At 40.7% G+C, this 16,936-nt stretch overlaps 1 protein-coding gene across 3 annotated transcripts in view; it reads right to left on the reverse strand.

Annotated features, from left to right (window-relative positions):
• The window catches only part of frmd4ba (FERM domain containing 4Ba), a 59,086-nt gene that overhangs the window by 21,979 nt on the left and 20,171 nt on the right, over positions 1 to 16,936 (reverse strand). For 2 of the 3 annotated variants that reach the window (XM_036151973.1, XM_036151972.1), the window contains exons 1-8: positions 15,512 to 15,673; positions 11,630 to 11,695; positions 11,405 to 11,499; positions 11,164 to 11,256; positions 9,859 to 9,943; positions 8,574 to 8,630; positions 8,175 to 8,197; positions 105 to 188 (exon numbers count right to left, since the gene is read on the reverse strand). In XM_036151973.1, the coding sequence (XP_036007866.1) occupies positions 105 to 188; positions 8,175 to 8,197; positions 8,574 to 8,630; positions 9,859 to 9,943; positions 11,164 to 11,256; positions 11,405 to 11,499; positions 11,630 to 11,695; positions 15,512 to 15,673 (665 nt within the window). Of the gene's footprint in view, positions 1 to 104; positions 189 to 8,174; positions 8,198 to 8,573; positions 8,631 to 9,858; positions 9,944 to 11,163; positions 11,257 to 11,404; positions 11,500 to 11,629; positions 11,696 to 15,511; positions 15,674 to 16,936 lie in introns of those variants that run through there. The other variant, XM_036151974.1, reaches the window with a different exon arrangement.

A 16,936-nucleotide genomic window follows, 5' to 3' on the forward strand; every position in this document is an offset into this window, starting at 1 on the left:
AAAAATAAATCATTTACATTAAACATAGAAGGTTTTTTATAGCTGTTATTGAATTAGTGTAAATGAACGGAATGGACATCAACGTTTTGGCTCACGTATCTTACCAGTAATTAAGCGATGGATGCTCCCTCAGTACTCTGGTGGGCAGAACTGGCAGCTGCTGCAGGTCTGATGCTGCAGCCTCAGCACTGAGGAAAAAAAAAAACATACAGAGACTTTACAATCTAACTTACGGTATATGCTTTGACCACTGCTGTGTTATTCTGAATCTTTTTTTCCGGTAAACACTATCATATATCCTCACTTGCAGGAAGAGTGACACTAACTATACCTATAAAATCCCAGGTAGACAGACCCTGGTTTATCCACCACCATTAAGGCCTGACTCAGTCAAAGCTATTTTGCATCCTTTTATGACCCCAAAAAAAAAAAAAAAAAAAGAGCCTGACACGCACATGTGGACAGCAAAGGTAAACATTCACATAAAAGATCTTAAGCCAAGTTCAAAAATGAAACCGTTTCTGCACATGTTCAGATTTTCAGTGGGCTTTGATTTCCTATCTCGAGGCATTGGAGCAATAAATCTGATTTGCAAACCTTTGCGGGAAGGTGCCCTGACAGGACTTTGTTTTTATCTTTTTTATATGAAGTATGAAGAAATGTACCGCCTGCCAAAACTAAACTTGACTTTTACTCATGTGTTGCCAGAGTTCGTTTACAAAGGCTCAGGCAAAGCCTTTAACTCATCGGGAGCCTTTCAAAGCACATGGGGGGGGAAATGGTTTTAAGCCGGCGGGCTCTCCACAGTAATATTCTTTATGGCCATCTTACGTGTCCTGAAAAAATATTTAAGAGAAAAATTCAAACGTTTAAATACTACAATATATCAATTTGCTTCCTGTGCGAGAGCCTGAATTCATTTAGAGTACAATAGCTGGAGGTACTGTCACCAATACACCCTTAAAGTGAGTCCATATCTGAAAGAGGAACATTTTGTCACAGTTCCGGGTTTTGATGACAAACTTTGAACTATTAATGGAGGGAGTGGCGCAACCTAAATGGAATATTTATAGCCCTTTTCCAGCTGCACTCACTAACAAGTGATTGATTACTGAAAGGCTAAGGTGGCTTAAAAAAGGTGCTTATCTTTTCTATTTCTTACTTTACTCATTAATTTAGATAATAAGAGGGGACGCTCTGCTGAAGTCTGTCCATATATGGAGCCGTGTTCCTAAACATTTGTTTATAGATTGGAGTTCTGGATACTGTAGCTCTGAAACATTAATTGCAGCCAAAGCAACGAAACAAAAAGAAAACACCGATGCTTCTAAAGGAAGTAAATAACACAATATTGTGTTCCTTGTGTCCCATTTTAACATGAAAAAATAAATATTGCGTTTTAAGTTTCTATTCTTTTGGCTCTGAAACAAACTGAAAAGCCAAGTACTTCTCTCAAAAAGCTGGTTTTTATCTGCAGTATTTCAGGAGAAGACAATAAGAAGTGGAGACTGGAAGCTACTATTGTTCAGCATTATCAGGGGACCAAAAAATGGTTGTGGTAAAAATCAGTTCCTGTGATAATAATGATAAAACCTAACTGCTGTTGAAAGATTGCCCCACACAGTATAACTGATTATTTTGTTTAAACTATTTTACACGCTTTAGCTGGACGACTTCTAACTGAATAAAGCTCATTCCCATCTCTCCCACTAACCGCGTCGACTGCCTTTATAAAAAAGGTGAATACGGCCTCATAACCATTTGCTTCTTACTGCTCCCTAATGAATGTATAGTAAAATGTAAAAAACTCAGGTTCTAAAAGCAAGGCAGACTATAGTGTATGAGAAGAACCAAAACCTTTCCGTTAGTTTCATGTCAAGTCTAGCTTTGACTCGGTGTTGCGAGTTAAAAGTGCAGTGATGTCAAATCATGGATTATCTAACATTATTAGAAAACAGGAGGTGGCTTCTCAAACAAAACCTCCATGTATTGGGTAAATATATGTAATATAAAGCATGAAGATCATCCTTGTAAACATAAACTTGACAACAAAACAGGACTATTGGATGATTCTAAGCTCAAAGCTGACTTTATGAGTATCACGTTATCTCCTCTTGAAAAAAAAAAGGAATATATTTAACATGCCCCCAACATGCTAGAGCGGAGCTATAATGATCTTGTTATTTGAAGCAGCTTACTGAACAGAAAGCGGTCTGAGCTGCTGTAAGGCGACTCTCCCCTGTAGCTCGCTCTCCTTGGTCGACCGGGTTTTGCTGCCACGGCACTCGGCATGCTCGTTTGATGGCATACATTTTATGGGCGACTCTGGGCCCGGTGCTGCCGGGGTGATCTACTCCGCAGCCGAGCTGCCGTGTCAGCAGTCTGGAATTCATTACTATGTCTGTTATCTCCCCGCAGCATGGGGGCGATTCCTGCGCCCCGGTGCAGCCCGGCCCAGCCCAGAGGAGCGGTCTGCCCAGGGTGGGAGAGATAATGTTCATGTGTCAGCTGCTCCACAGGCCCCAGACTCGGGGACTTCGCAGGGAGCACAATGAGAGAGCTGCTCGCTGTGAACGAGCCACTAATTACAGGCCGCACCTGCAAATAGAACTGTGGACAGAAACTGGCTGTGATGCTGGCGTGGTGTGGGAAATTTGGAATTGAACTTGCTGAGGATAATTTCAAATCAGAAGCAGTTAATATATATATCGCGGAAATAAACAAACCCCTGAACCCTATATTAGAGAGTACAATTACACACGAAGAAAAAAAAATTAAAAAAAGTCCCCTGGTTGCTCTTAAGGTATAATTAAAGGCATCAATCAAATCTGCGTTTTCCTACTTTTTCAGCGATCCCTTAAACCAGGGGTGTCAAACATACGGCCCGCGGGCCGGATCCGGCCCGCCGAACAATTTAGTCCGGCCCTGTGGCTAAATGCATTATAATTATTCAGTGTCCTGTCTGGCAATGTGGCAATAAGAATTTTTGTCTTAATACCAAAAAGAGCTCATCAGATTTGACTTTCACAAGTGGAGCAGTGCTGCTTTTGCCATAGTGCTCCGCTTGATTTATGAATGTGAATAGTTTTATTATGATTCATGCGGGGAATATCTCAAATGATATGGACACTACAATGGGAAAGTAGGAGAGGAAAGGAAGAACAAGAAGAAAAAAGAAAAGGTGATAGAAAGAGGAGATAAAAGGAAGAGAATGATAAAAAAATTATTGAAAAAAAAATTACTTTGTTTAATTGAAAATATGCAGTTCCTATATTGTCCACGAGGGGCGTTGTGTTTTAATTAGCAGATTACGCTTCAGGTGCGGAAAAATTTAAATCATTTCTTAATTTTTATCTGTTTGATGTATTTTGTCATGTAGGACAGTGTTTTTAAGTTACAAAAAATTTGAATAAATGTTTTTCAACATTGTACAATCACTGTGATCAGTTCTTATGCATAATGCACTAGTAAATGTTTAACTGAGTAAAAGTTTTGTTGAAATTGTACATACTTTTCTTAAAAACGCTGAGGTTATTCATAATATAGTGTGTAAAAGTGAAATGAATTTAATATAAAAATCAACAACAAGTCCACATTTATTAGTTCTATTTAATCTTGCAATGAGTTAACTCGTGTGGCCCTCTTGAGATCAGATAAAGCTGAATGCGGCCCCTCAACCAAAATGAGTTTAACACCCCTTCCTTAAACCAACCCCCGCAGAACATCTCCAACCCGCTGCAGCCAGCGGTGGATTATAGCTGCAGGCGGTGAAACCAATAGCAGTAAAGTGCGAATAAGTGAAGCATTGTAAGACAAAGCACTTAACTAAGGGAGTTCTACCGCAGCAGAAGTACAATGAGCCACCTGATGGTGCATTAATTCAGTCCCCGGCGGGGGGGCTGGCCCACACCACAACAATAACACGACTACAGTCAGGCCCCTCGACGCCGCGTTGTCTGTAATTGGACAGCGGGTCTGGCTGATCCCTCTTAAGGCAGCTGGCTGTAGGAGGAGACCTCCCTGACTCCTCCACAGCTAATCTGCTGCTCTGGGGCCCGTGGCTGATACGAGAGAGGCCAGACGTATTTATACTGTATGATTCATGGGGGATTTACTGGCTCTGTTTTCACAAAATGTAGGAATAAAGGGGATCGCTGACAAGAATGAAAAACACACTTCCACAGGACACTGTTGTTTCCTCAAGTAAGAGGACCCAAAGGAAAAACATTATTTTGGCTTGTTCTACAGTTTTCTAAAGGCAAACAAGAGACGATACAGTAAAAAGCGCTAGAACGTGAAATATGACAGGTTTTCTGCTTTTTTTTTTTAAACAAGTCACTGGATGTGCAGGAATTCATACCGCATCGACTTCATTGCAACACTCAATAAAAAATATTGCAAATGCAGGTTGTCCTGATCTAGTTCATGTAACCAGACTACACCAAACCAGTACATAATAGGGAAGTGAAGGAGAATGATACTTGGCTTTCAAAACCTATTACAAATAAAAGTCTCTGGAGTTTTATTTATATGAAAAAATGAAATGTTGAGTTGTATTCGGCACTAACGGGGTCAATATTTCAAAGAACCAGCTTTCGCTTTGTTTCCAGCTACAAGTGTGACATGAAGCGGTTTTGATCTGACGCACAGTGTTGTGGTTCTGGCTGGTTGTGTAGGGTTGCCGTCTTGTCTCCATCCCTCTGTCCATCGACTGGGACTAGCTTTCCTGTCCTCGCGGAAGAAAAGCTTCCCTACAGCATGATGCTGCCACCACCATGTTTCACCATGGGGATGGTGTGTTCAGGGGGACTGGTGCTCATTAGTTTCCCGCCACACAAATCGTCTCGCATGTGGACCAGAAAAGCAACATTCTGCTCTCATCTGACCAGAGCACCTTGTTCTACACGTCTGTTGGGTCTCCTACCTGGCTTTTTATTTACCTCGTTTTCCAACAATGCACTTCTTGTTCCCACTCTTCCATAAAGGCCAGATTTTTGGAATGGTTAACTTCTGATAGGAATTAGTTGTATTGGATTAAAGGGAACTGAGCACTTTGCACCGTGTTTTCCAAAGTTCACTTCACAGCAATGTGCTGATCTGTGTTGTTTTAGAATATACTGAAGTCTGTGGTTACAACAGAACAAAATGTAAAAAAGTTTCATGATCCTGTGCGAGGAACTGGCTGAAAAAGCTGAAGAAGACAGCTTAATTGGGCTGCGGCCCCACCCTAATGAATGTGACCAGAACAGTTGGCGTCTTGTCTTTTATTATGTTTTCAGAGTCAGGACAAAGTACGGCCCATCCCAACACCCACTCGAAGCGAAAGTTCAACCTTCACAGGGTGAAGATTGAGACTTCAGGAGTTTACATGTTTAAACACCGAGGAATATGCATCTGAAAATACTCTATGACGATCTGCAATAACTAACCAGCCCACCAGTTGTGCTCCATTATAACAAACCGTTTCATGAGCACAAGCAGACGCTGCCAAGTCGTCTTTTTTCTTTTTGCGACAGAACAAAGGGGAACCGGCTTAACAAAAAGGACAAACTGCATTTTTAGCGTTGCGCGTTTCAGCGTTCAAAACTACATGCACAGCATTCCTTACCGCGCACAAATGTTTGTGTTTGCATAATGGACAGAGAGGCCTTCGGAGGCCCAGAGACAACACAGGTCCGGCTGCTTCAACCTGCCCGGTGACTCTATCAGCCCGAGCACTGTTTGCCAGCGCCAGCTAATGCCCTTCACGTCTGCGACTGGCAAAAAAATAACACCAAACATTATCAGCAGGTCAAGCCCACTGTGAAAACAACGGGCACCAGCGATGAACAGACCATGGAGGTTTCATGCAGACTCCGGACACCACAGCCAATCACCAAATCCTGCACACAACGCGTTAGAGATGTTGCTACCACAACATGTCAGGTTGAATTGACTGCCCTCCACATGCTGAAGGTGGATGTGTTTCCCTCGCTGCGTAAATAAAACAGAATCACCTTTTATTACGAATGCTGCGGCGAGTTCTGGGCGTGTGGTGTCCTTATCAGCACATCTAGAGATGCGCAGCAAAAAGGAAAATGATAAGGTTTGTACATTCCCCCTAATAAAAAGAAGTTCTGAATAGCATGGCGCTGTCGTTTCTAGAACCACCTTTGGCGGCCGTTAAAGCTTTTGGAGGTATGTTTCTATCAGCTTTGCGCGTCTAGAGAATGAACTTTTTTCCCCCAGTAAGGGAATCAGTAGCTATGTTTACATGCACAAAATTTCACGATCGGATTAAAATGTATTTGGATTAAATAAATCGGATTATGCCATTTATATGGGCACACAATCAATTACCGTAATCTGATCATAATGTGCGTTTTTATGCAAAAGGCTTTTTTTCAGAGAAGAACCACTCTGACATGCACGGTAATCAAATTCCCCTTAAAAGAACACAGGAGAAGTAATTCCATCTTTACTAAACAACAAAAATAGTAAATAAAGCAGTATTAGAAAAGTTAGTTTGTCTTCCGAGCGCCCAGGCTGGACTTGCATGATATTCTAATTACGGTTGAAATGTTACTGCGTAAGCAACAATTTTGAGCTCTTATTCTTTCCCAATAGAAAGGTTGTATCGGGAACCCCGACAGATTTGCTTCCGCTCCTCAACAACGCAGAAATACGTCACCTTTACGTCGGGTGGACATGCATACTCGGGTCAGTTTGCCACATTTGGAATAACTTCCGCCTGACGTTGATGGGATTATCAATCGGCATGAACCACACCTCTCACTTGGATTACAATGTCATTCTGATTGATCTTAACCTGATCACAATATTCCAATTGGCTTGTTTACATGAAGCATTTTTATCCCGATCGGCCCTTTATTCTGATTACTTTTCTCTGTGTAAACGTAGCTTGTGATTACCGTCTTCACGTCTTAGGCCAGTCTAAGATATGATTTGATCCAAACTGCAGTAGAAGTGCCACTGTGATGCTGGAAGGTGAACATCTGCCTCAGTTCCAAATCCTTTTGCAACATCTTTTCTTCCAGGCTTGCCCTTTTTTCGGCTCTTCCAGAGTTACCACAGGACTTCTGGCTGCCTCTCTGAATCCTGCTCTTCCTGTCTGGCCAGTCAGATTATGGACCACCATATCTTAGTAGGTTTGCAGTTGTGCCCACCGTCTTTCCATTAACACATGATGCTTTCAGGGGGATTCTGTTTAAAAATTATAAGCATATTTCGACCTAATCCTGCTTTTACTAATGTTCTTTAACAAACCTCTGAGTCCTTCACAGATCGGCTGTGTTAACACAGAAAATAAAACTAAACATACAAGGACTTGTATTTCTATTACGCTGGTTTCTCAAAGGAAATTGGTTGCACTAGATTTTATGTGAGGAGTTTCAGAGTAAAGGGGGCTGAAGGCGAATGCGTGCTACACTTTTCAATTCTCTACTAGTAAAAAATAAATTAATTCTGAAATTTGTGAATGCATTTTCTTCCACTTGATAATTAGGCACAGCTTTGCATTGATCACATCAATCACATTAAAATTTACGGGTCTGGGGTGGCAACATGCTGGAAGTTTTAAAACGAAATATCCAAGCGGCGTGAATACTTTCAATAAGCACTGTAGACACAGTAGACCATAGAGAGAGAGAGAGAGAGAGAGAGAGAGAGAGAGAGAGAGAGAGAGAGAGAGAGAGAGAGAGAAATCTAACGAGAGTTTAGCTCAATGTCACAATCCAAAATTAAGCCAATTATTAACTGAGCGTAGGTTTAAGCTAAAATAAAATCTGAGGTTGAACATTAACAGATAGCCCTTATTTATATAACTGAGCACTGATCAAACACTGCTTCCTTCAGCATAGAAACACATCAGAAATTGTGTAACTTAGAGCTTTTGTTCCCCCTCTCTAATCCCAGTGATTAACAACAGGTGTCAATATTTTTTTTTATTTGCACAATATATATATATATATATATATATATATATATATATATATATATATAAAAACACTGCACATGTCACTTGCTTGCTTAATTTAATGTAAACACTTTTCTTTAAAAGGGGCAAATCTCAATATTCACACTTGGCTAAATAAAAACGAAATGATGCTGTATTTTTGCTTTTTTCTTAAATATACATTTAAAGTTAAGACGAATGAAAAGCAGTGGTATCTTACCTGGTATAATCTCCTCTTGCCTCCTTAAAAAATGAGAATAACTCAGTGAGTGAAGGCAGCATGAAACAGCGTTTGACCACTAATAGTGCGTTAATATTAAACACCAGCAAAAAAACAAAAAAAAAAACAAAAAAAAAAAAACATCCACATAGGCTACAAAGCTGCTATCAAAAAAAGAATAAAAATTTACATTTTAGAAGTTGTGTTTTTCTATCTTTTACATCAAAAACCAAACATTTCCTTAGAGCCTACTCCTTTTTAGAAGAGTTAACCGACAGTAGCAGACCCCCCCCCCCCCTAAGAAACGAGCGTTTTCAAATGTCCCGACCGTCCCCTTTCACACTGGGGGGGGTGAGTGACATTACAGCCAGGAGGGACTGCGACAAAACTCTTTCTTACCTGCAATGCGAAGGCGGCTAACTTGAAAACATTTTCGCTCTCCACTTCAATGGTTTCCTGTTGGAAGAGAAGGCGAAAAACAGCGAGCTTAAAAAAAAACACTCACACACACGGGCTAAACTGCCTGAAACACTTGACTCGAGAGAAAACCCTCCCGTCCCATACTTCGAGACAGTACCTCGGTCCCACCGTTACCGACTGAACCACCGCGGCAGGGACATTGCGGTGTTTAACCCGCCTATGAAGAGGATTTAAATATTTATTTCCTTCGCATGAGTTATCTTGAAACTACCAGTAAAAAATAGAACCCAACAACGCGAGACTAATGAACTAGTTTAAGGTTATGTTCGAAGCGAAAGCCCCCCTCGGGGAAAATGGTACGGTCCCTAAGCAGGTTCAACAGTCTCCGTCTCCCATGGTGACCAGTCAGCTCTCCCCGCGAAAAAAAAAAAACTGCACACCCTGCAACGTTTGATCTCGTGCTGCCTTCGAGGGCGCCTCGTAAAAGTTTCACCGCCTCTTAGGAGGAATTAATTGTCGACAACCAAAACCAGATACGTTTACTTGCATTCTTCCTCATCACTTTCAAGGGTCTAACGATATAATTTTAGATTTTCGAGAGCATACTTTTCTTTCTATTTTACCTAAATGTAAAAAATAGATCTCACGCACCTTAAATGCAGCACCCAAATACAAACAGAATGCAAAGTATTTATTTAGACAATTTAATCATTTTGAGACATTTTGAAAATACTATGTAAATGGGAAATTCCCACACACACAACCTTTATTATAAGTAAATTAATAAACGTGCATTGATTAAGCAAACACAATTAAGAACCGGGTGATAAAGTGCAATTAAACTCATAGAATGTAATACTATTCTATAATTATTTCACACACATTTTTCTGTCTTTATTTGTATTAAAGATTTTTTTGTGGCTGTAGTGGCCTTAACAGGAACAGTAACCAGACAAGAAAAAAGGGGAAATACATGGAGCAAATGTCCCAAGGTCAGGAACTGAATCCTGGACAACTCGGTCCAGGACTAACGCTTCCCCAGCGGTTGTTGTTTTGTTCGCATCATGTGCAACACATTTTTGTTCAATGCCCCTCTCAGAAAAATAACTAAGAACCTTTATGAATAACAAATGGTCTGTAATTTCCCAGGGCAATATCCAAAAAACATATCAGAAGTGCAATAAAATTTAGCTTCAACAATATGCTACATTAGACAAATCGCTTATAACAGACATAAATTGGACATTTCTTCAAAAACACTCACATTAAACACTAAAGATTTAGCGTTTAAGAAGAAAAGCTCCACCGTTGTGTTCTCTTTCAACAAGTTGATCTTCTCAACGTAAAACCTGTAAAGGGTAAAAAATTTTGTCAGCAAAAATGAAAATGAATACATAAAAGCACATGTGCTAGTGTTCAGCATTAAACACAGTTATTTTGTCATCTGTTTTATCTGGCAGCATTGTCAGACTTAACAGGAACACTTTCATTGTGCTCCATCACTGCCACCTGCTGGTTGAGTGACGTCACTGTTTTCAAAGGCACAGTTGTTTTAGACAGTCGCGCTAGACAGGGATGAAGGGTGCCTATTGTGACCATCACTGACTCCTGGCTCTGTCTCCCCACCTGTCAAATATACATGTTCAAATTCCCAACTCCAATATATTCTATTAGGATTTCATGTACAGACCAACACAAAGTCAATATGCTGCCACCACCATGTTTCAATGTGAGAATGCTGCATTCAAGGTGGCGTGCAGTGTTAGATTTATGTCACATAAAGCTTTTTGCCCCTCTTCATAAAGGTTAGATTTGTGGGGTGCACAAGTAATACTTGCCCTGCTGATTCTCCCACTGGAGCTGTGGACCTCTGCAGCTCATCCAGAGTTACCAAGGGCATCATCTTCTTCTCTTGGCGGATGGCTATGTCTTGGTATGCTCACAGTTGAGCCATACCTTTTTCTTTTTCAAATGATCTTCAAATGTAACATTGCTTTAAACGTCTCCATAACTTCATCCCTGGCCTGTCTGTTGTGCTCTTTTGCCCTCTCATGGTGTTTGTTGATTAATGTTCTCGGGAACCTATGAGGCCTTCACATAACATCTGGATTAATACTTAATCAAATTACACTCAGGTGGACTCTGTTAAATGCTTAGCTGACTTCCACAGGCGATTGAAAGCACAGCATTTTATGTATGGGTGTCGGAATTAAAGGGCCTGAATACAAGTGCATGCCACCCTTTTCAAATCTCTATTAGTAAAACAAAGAAAAGTAAAAAAAAAAAACTGTGTATTGTCTGCCTATTACTTGCAGTTATACCCTATTTTATACCCTTTGTGTTTGTCTTCACACACAATTCTAATAAAATACCTTAAAGGGTATGTTTTAAATTGAAAACATGTGAATTAGTTCAAGAAGTATGAATGTTTCAATTTTTCTGGAGTGAGCTTAATTTCGTCTCTATAGCTCTATATTTAGACATGTATTGACAGACAGAATGGCACATCATTTGGATTAAACATTCCAATAGCTCCCACTTGGCTAGCTTTGAAAGTAACAGCACTCACCTCACAAGAAACTTTACTTCTAATGGCCCTGATGTCTTGGAGAAGGCATGATCAAGCACTTTACGATCCAGTTGGAGCCAGTTGTTCTGGTCACTGAGCAGCAATGAAATAATAAATCACGTATGACACAATACCGCTATCTCGATCACCCTCCCACTTTATTATATAAGAGGAAATTCAACTGCTCCACCAACGTAATAATGTTGTATTATTAGCTCTAATGTGATGAAATTGCACTCACTGGTCATCTATGAAGCACAGGCCGAAATATTCCTTCTCCTTCAGGTTGAAATGAGACGCCACCAGATCGAGCAGATCTCGAGACAACAGCTTAGGCTGGAGGGGGTCAGGGTAAAACAGAAGGGAAACAGAAAACAAAAGGAAGGGAAACAGATGGGTATGTGTGGCAGAGTTTAACTCCTGGTCAACAGAACATGTTGAGAATGAGCAAAAAGCGTGAAGCTACCTGAACCAGCAGCTCCAGCTTTCTGCCATCGAGAAGGTGAATCTGACACAGACGACCCTCCGTCATCTGCAGGAAGAGGGGGAAAAAAAGCTATGAACTGAGACGGTTTTTCCACAAAACTATCTCCAATTTTGTTAAAACAGTTTTTAACTGAAGAGGAGGGACTTTAACCACACAAGAGCTTGTTTTTGAACCCTAAACATAAAAAAAAAATCTGCAGAACTTGCAATGTATCCATTCTGCTGCTGAAGTTGGAAGAAAACATCCCATATTCCCCAAGTTTATTTTTTATATGAATTTAAGAGAGCAAGCTTCAGTGGGCTTCAGGCCTGTTCATATCTCTATTTGGTACCTATATATCATCAATTTGTCCCTTTCTACTTCTATTTCATACCTGTAAACAAACCATTTTAGTTCATCCACTTGAGCATTGCTTATCAGTTTAGTTTTGTGGGCAGTTACAAATTTTTGATGAACTGTGAAAAATAATAGTCATAAAAATCCTGAAATCTCTGATATAATTAAATGTAATTGCATAATATTTTCTGATGGCTTTGTACTCCATCATAAATGTATTTATTTTGGTTCTGATGTCCATTTGGGCCGCTCAGACCTAATACACCATGATAAATTATTACCTGTGATCAAACCATGCTAGCTCCAAGCAGGCCTACTGTCATTCAATAAAGTCATATAATCACAGTTATGGTGTGCTTCAGTTTATTGTTCGGATGCAAAAAAAACAAACAATCACACCTTCAGCTTAAGATCACAAACTAATGGCTGATCATCATCTTTCTGGATTTTCTGGCAGAGAGCAGCATGTAATGGTTGCATTAATTGTAGAAAGTCATCCAGCTCATGGTTTAATCACGATGTTAGTAGCTAAATGTAACGAGATGCAAGACTTCCAAAAAGTTCCATATTTGTCTTTTAGTCCACAGAAGATTTTTTCTAAAATCTGCACTTTGATCAGTTACTACCAAATTGAAGTCATATTGAAGTCCAGTCACTTTGACCACAGGGCTGGGGGACGTCCTGTGGTTCAGTTTCTAAGCTTCGGTTTCCCGGGACGTGTTGTTTTCAGCACCACAACAAAGCTTTCATTTCACTTTTAGCGTAGCACAAGCTGCTTTTCCGCTTCGTTGTTTTTCACCACCCGGAACCGCAACGAGACATCTCCGCTATCGGGAGTTCGGCAACACGTCAGAGAGGTCACGCCAGGTTAGCCTCATGCTAACTGTCACCCTCAGGTCCCAAACATCAGAGCTCTGTAAGCAGCGTATGCTGAGTGCTTCCAGGCTTTAACTCTCAGTGCTTCAAAGGAGGTGAGAAAATGTGCCTCGAATAAAATTGGGAAGGCTAAGCATCTTCAGAGAGAAGTTTGTCTCTATGTGGAATCTCATGCTATGACGAATGATCATGTAACTCGGTAAACACCACTCTGTAAACAGGATCCGTCAGAAACAACCCCTTACTTTATGAGCTACTGCATTTGTGCAGGTCACAGTTCCTCCAAGGGCCTACCTGGAAATGATGCACCGTTGCAAACCAAAAGCATATGCACGAGGAGAAAAAGCCAACAAATTTCAAGCATACGGCTAACAATGAATCTCGCATTTACTTTCTAAAACATTTTGTGATTTAAAACTATAACTACAGACATCAAGGTATTTTTGTTTGTGTTTTATGCAATAGATCAACATCAAATAACACATAATGTTTAATAGGAAGGAAAACAAGTCTGTTTTAAAATTTTTATTCAATATCAGAAAAGCTTGGTGTTTCCCCACAACGACACTGTTTTTCAATTCAACCCCTTTACCCCAAATAAAATCAAGCGCATACAATAATCATAATTAATTGTGCACTCCACAAATTTGACCTTTATGGAAGAGTGTCAAGAAGTCAGCCAATATTTTTTTAAAAAGCCCTTAAGGCGGCTTTTGGAAAGTCGACCTTTTGCCCTAAATGCAAATTACTGAGTAGTGGAAAACTAACACTGCACTTGACCATCCCCATAGTGCAATATTGTGATGGCAGGATCATGCTGCTGGCATGGTTTTCTACAGCAGGGTCAGGAAAGCTGGCCAGAGCTAATGTGGAGATGAATGGAGCTAAATAAGCAGATGTTTTGGAAGAAAACCCATAAGATGCTGCAAAAGACTTCAGAAGGGACAGAGAAGAACAACTACCATAGACATTGAGCCAGAGCAAGTTAAATTGGCCCGGTCAAAGTCTGGAGCTAAATCCAATTGAGAATGTGTATCAAGACTTCAAATGTGTTGCTTACAGATTGTCTCGATCCAATCTTTATGACCCTCAACTGTTTTGCCCCTTAACTTAGAACTATGTCAAATGTTCCTCTCATTTCAAAATAATGCACAATTTTGTGGTGATTTAACACGTTAGAAAAGGCTTTGATTGAAATGTGAACAAATGCAAAGAAAATACTTTGGTGTTTTACAGCTCATTTCAGAAGCTCTGCAACCCCCCACTGAAGCTGTTTAGAGGAGGGTTTGTAAATGGTTCTTCCAGCTTAGGTGAGCACCAAAGCAAGACTCACCAGAATACAAAAATAAGGGTCACCACTGTGTAAGGCACGCCATAAAGGCTGGACATGACCATAGAATCCCAATGTTGATAGCTTCAGTGTCATCGATGTGGTTATTCATCAGTGACGTTACCTAGTAGTTCTGAGTAGTTCTGCAACCCACCTCGCCACACAATAATAAGTAAGAATCAACCATCTAAGCAGTGACAGGAGAGCACTTGGTCAGCAGTATGCACTGGATAGGAAGAACCCCTCTCACTTATTGATGTTACCCAAAATGCTGTCTTTTCTGAAATAATAATAATAATAATAATAATAATAATAATGATGATACTACTAACGATAATATTGTCAAGTACCCTCAAGAATTTTGAAGGTACAATTCACACATCAATTTTGGGGCACTATAACACCAAATATTTTAAATTAGGAAGAAGGAGGGATTAGAGAATTGTCAATAGAAAGTGAGATTTTACCAGGACTACAAGGATAAACCTTTCTTTGCAGCTGTTAAGCAGACAACCATGATTTATTTTTACACATCCAGTCAACTAAAGTGCAATTAGGGTGTGTAGATTTGCAGGGTAGAGTATCATTAGCATAAGAAAGAAAGTCTATCTGTAGTTTCTTAAAAGCGTGACTAAGAGTCAGATAATGGGTAATAAACTAAAGTGGGCACAGGACAGAGCCCTGGGGAACCCCACTGATGACTGGTGATGCATACAGATGAAATTCTGAGGGGCAGATTCTGAGCAGACATATGAAGAGACATCGATACCGACCTTTTCTAATCTCTTTAGACGATTATGAGAGAGTTTTAAAATCGCGTGTTTACCCAAATTTTTTTTCTAAAAACAAACTTTCATGTATTAGACGATGCTTATAATAGACAATATACTGGAAATGGTATGGGATTATATGAGGATGGTTTCATCACATGTCCAAGAATGAAACAGTGAGAGCTCTCAACTCTCAGGTTTAGTCAAGACAGCAGCAGCAGTCAGGTGTTTCAGCATGGACACATTTCAAAGTTCCCCCCTTCAGCCAGACAGGGAGATCAAACGGCATTTCGTGCTGCTTTTTAAATGACTGCCATATGTGCAGGCAGGGAGACTCTTGTTAAAAAAAAAAAAAAATCCGGTTTTGTGACTCAGTAAGAGGAAGCCTGTTCTTCAGAATAATAAACACAGCACACACTAATGAGCCAGATCTGAAAAAAAAAACAAAAACGACTGATTCGAGGAAAGTTGAGCCATGAGACAATAATATGTCTCGAAACGATCAAGAAATGTTTCATGAGTTTATTGTTCTCAGAGGCAGTGACATACCTGGTAGCATTTCCCTATCCTGAACCAGGATTCCAAGAGGCGCCTGCATGGCATCATCCCACGACTGTACCACGTCCTCAGCGTCTCGTGCGCCAGGCTCCAGACGAGCTGGCTGCCCGATGCCACCAGATCCTCCAGTCCACGTATGACGCGCACGGCCATGGCTGCCTCTACTTTGCTCTCTACCTCTCGCAATGAGACCTCATGCCTTCAGGAACAAGTCAGACAACTGATCTACAGAGCAACGGGCTACAAGGAGCATCCGCACTCCAGCGCACACACTGGTCTACTATGCGTCCCCAGCTGATGTAATGTCAGTGTGAGTTGGCGCTCTGGAGAGGCTGGAGCGGAGAAGTGTGCCTCAGGCTCGGTCCTGGGCCCCGGTCCAAAACACTGCCTCAGAGTGCAGGGGAGTGCGGGACAGAACCAAGAGGCCCCTGCCACAAAACGCTCCGTCTGCCCCGCCACATTAAAAGCACTGTACACAAACACCCAACACACAGAAACAAACCTAGATCCCTCCATTCCGTGGTTACACTGCCAGGGTGTTGGTACGTTCATTTTTTTTTTTTAGAATGCAAACAACCTTTCTTCCCATTTTTTCCATTTTACTTCAGCGTGTTTAAGTGTCGCCGTCTGCACGGGGTGTGGGACCAATTTCCTGAGCAGACCAGACGTTCCCACCCATTGTGTTTTGTAGCAGCACTAAAAATAATTGGTTTTGTCCGAGCCAGCAGATACAACTGACGCGGCAAAAAATAAAAAGTGAAACTACGACGGAGTAAAACACACAAAGCGGAGCTTTGATGAAAAAAAAAAAATAAAAAACATTGAGCAAAAGCGTCACCGTCACACAATCAGACCTTTTCCTCTGCACAGCTGCAGCTCAGAAGCAGAAGTGTTGTGCACCTGATTCAGCTAAAACAACTTAAAGAAAATGGGATGGAAGGGCTCATCTGGAAACAACATCTGGCAGTTTGTTGATGTGACCCCCAGACTCAAACAGAACTGAAGAACATAACCTGCTGGAAAGGTTCACAATTCCTACTGTTTTTTTTTTTTGTTGTTGTAAATTTCAGTTACATAATTTCCTACTTAAGAGTTTATTTTCGTGTCGCCCCACAATCCCAGCAAATGATAAACACAATCTTAGAACTAGAAGTTCGGGGCCGATGCATCCAGCTGCAGACATGTGTAATTCAGAATTGGTTATCAAACCCGATTATCTTAACGGTAATTTATGACCTTATTTTGGGAGACATAAAATGCATACATGTGGCACCTGGATACTTTAAGGGATATACAGAAAATCTATACTTAGGCACGATCAAGTTGTACTATTCATCAAAAATGGCTAAAGCATTCAACCACACAACCCTACGCTGATGCTGGAAATTAAGATCGGCAATACTCCACCTATAACAG

Source organism: Fundulus heteroclitus, chromosome 20 (assembly GCF_011125445.2).
Source record: "Fundulus heteroclitus isolate FHET01 chromosome 20, MU-UCD_Fhet_4.1, whole genome shotgun sequence".
Taxonomy (NCBI): domain Eukaryota; kingdom Metazoa; phylum Chordata; class Actinopteri; order Cyprinodontiformes; family Fundulidae; genus Fundulus; species Fundulus heteroclitus.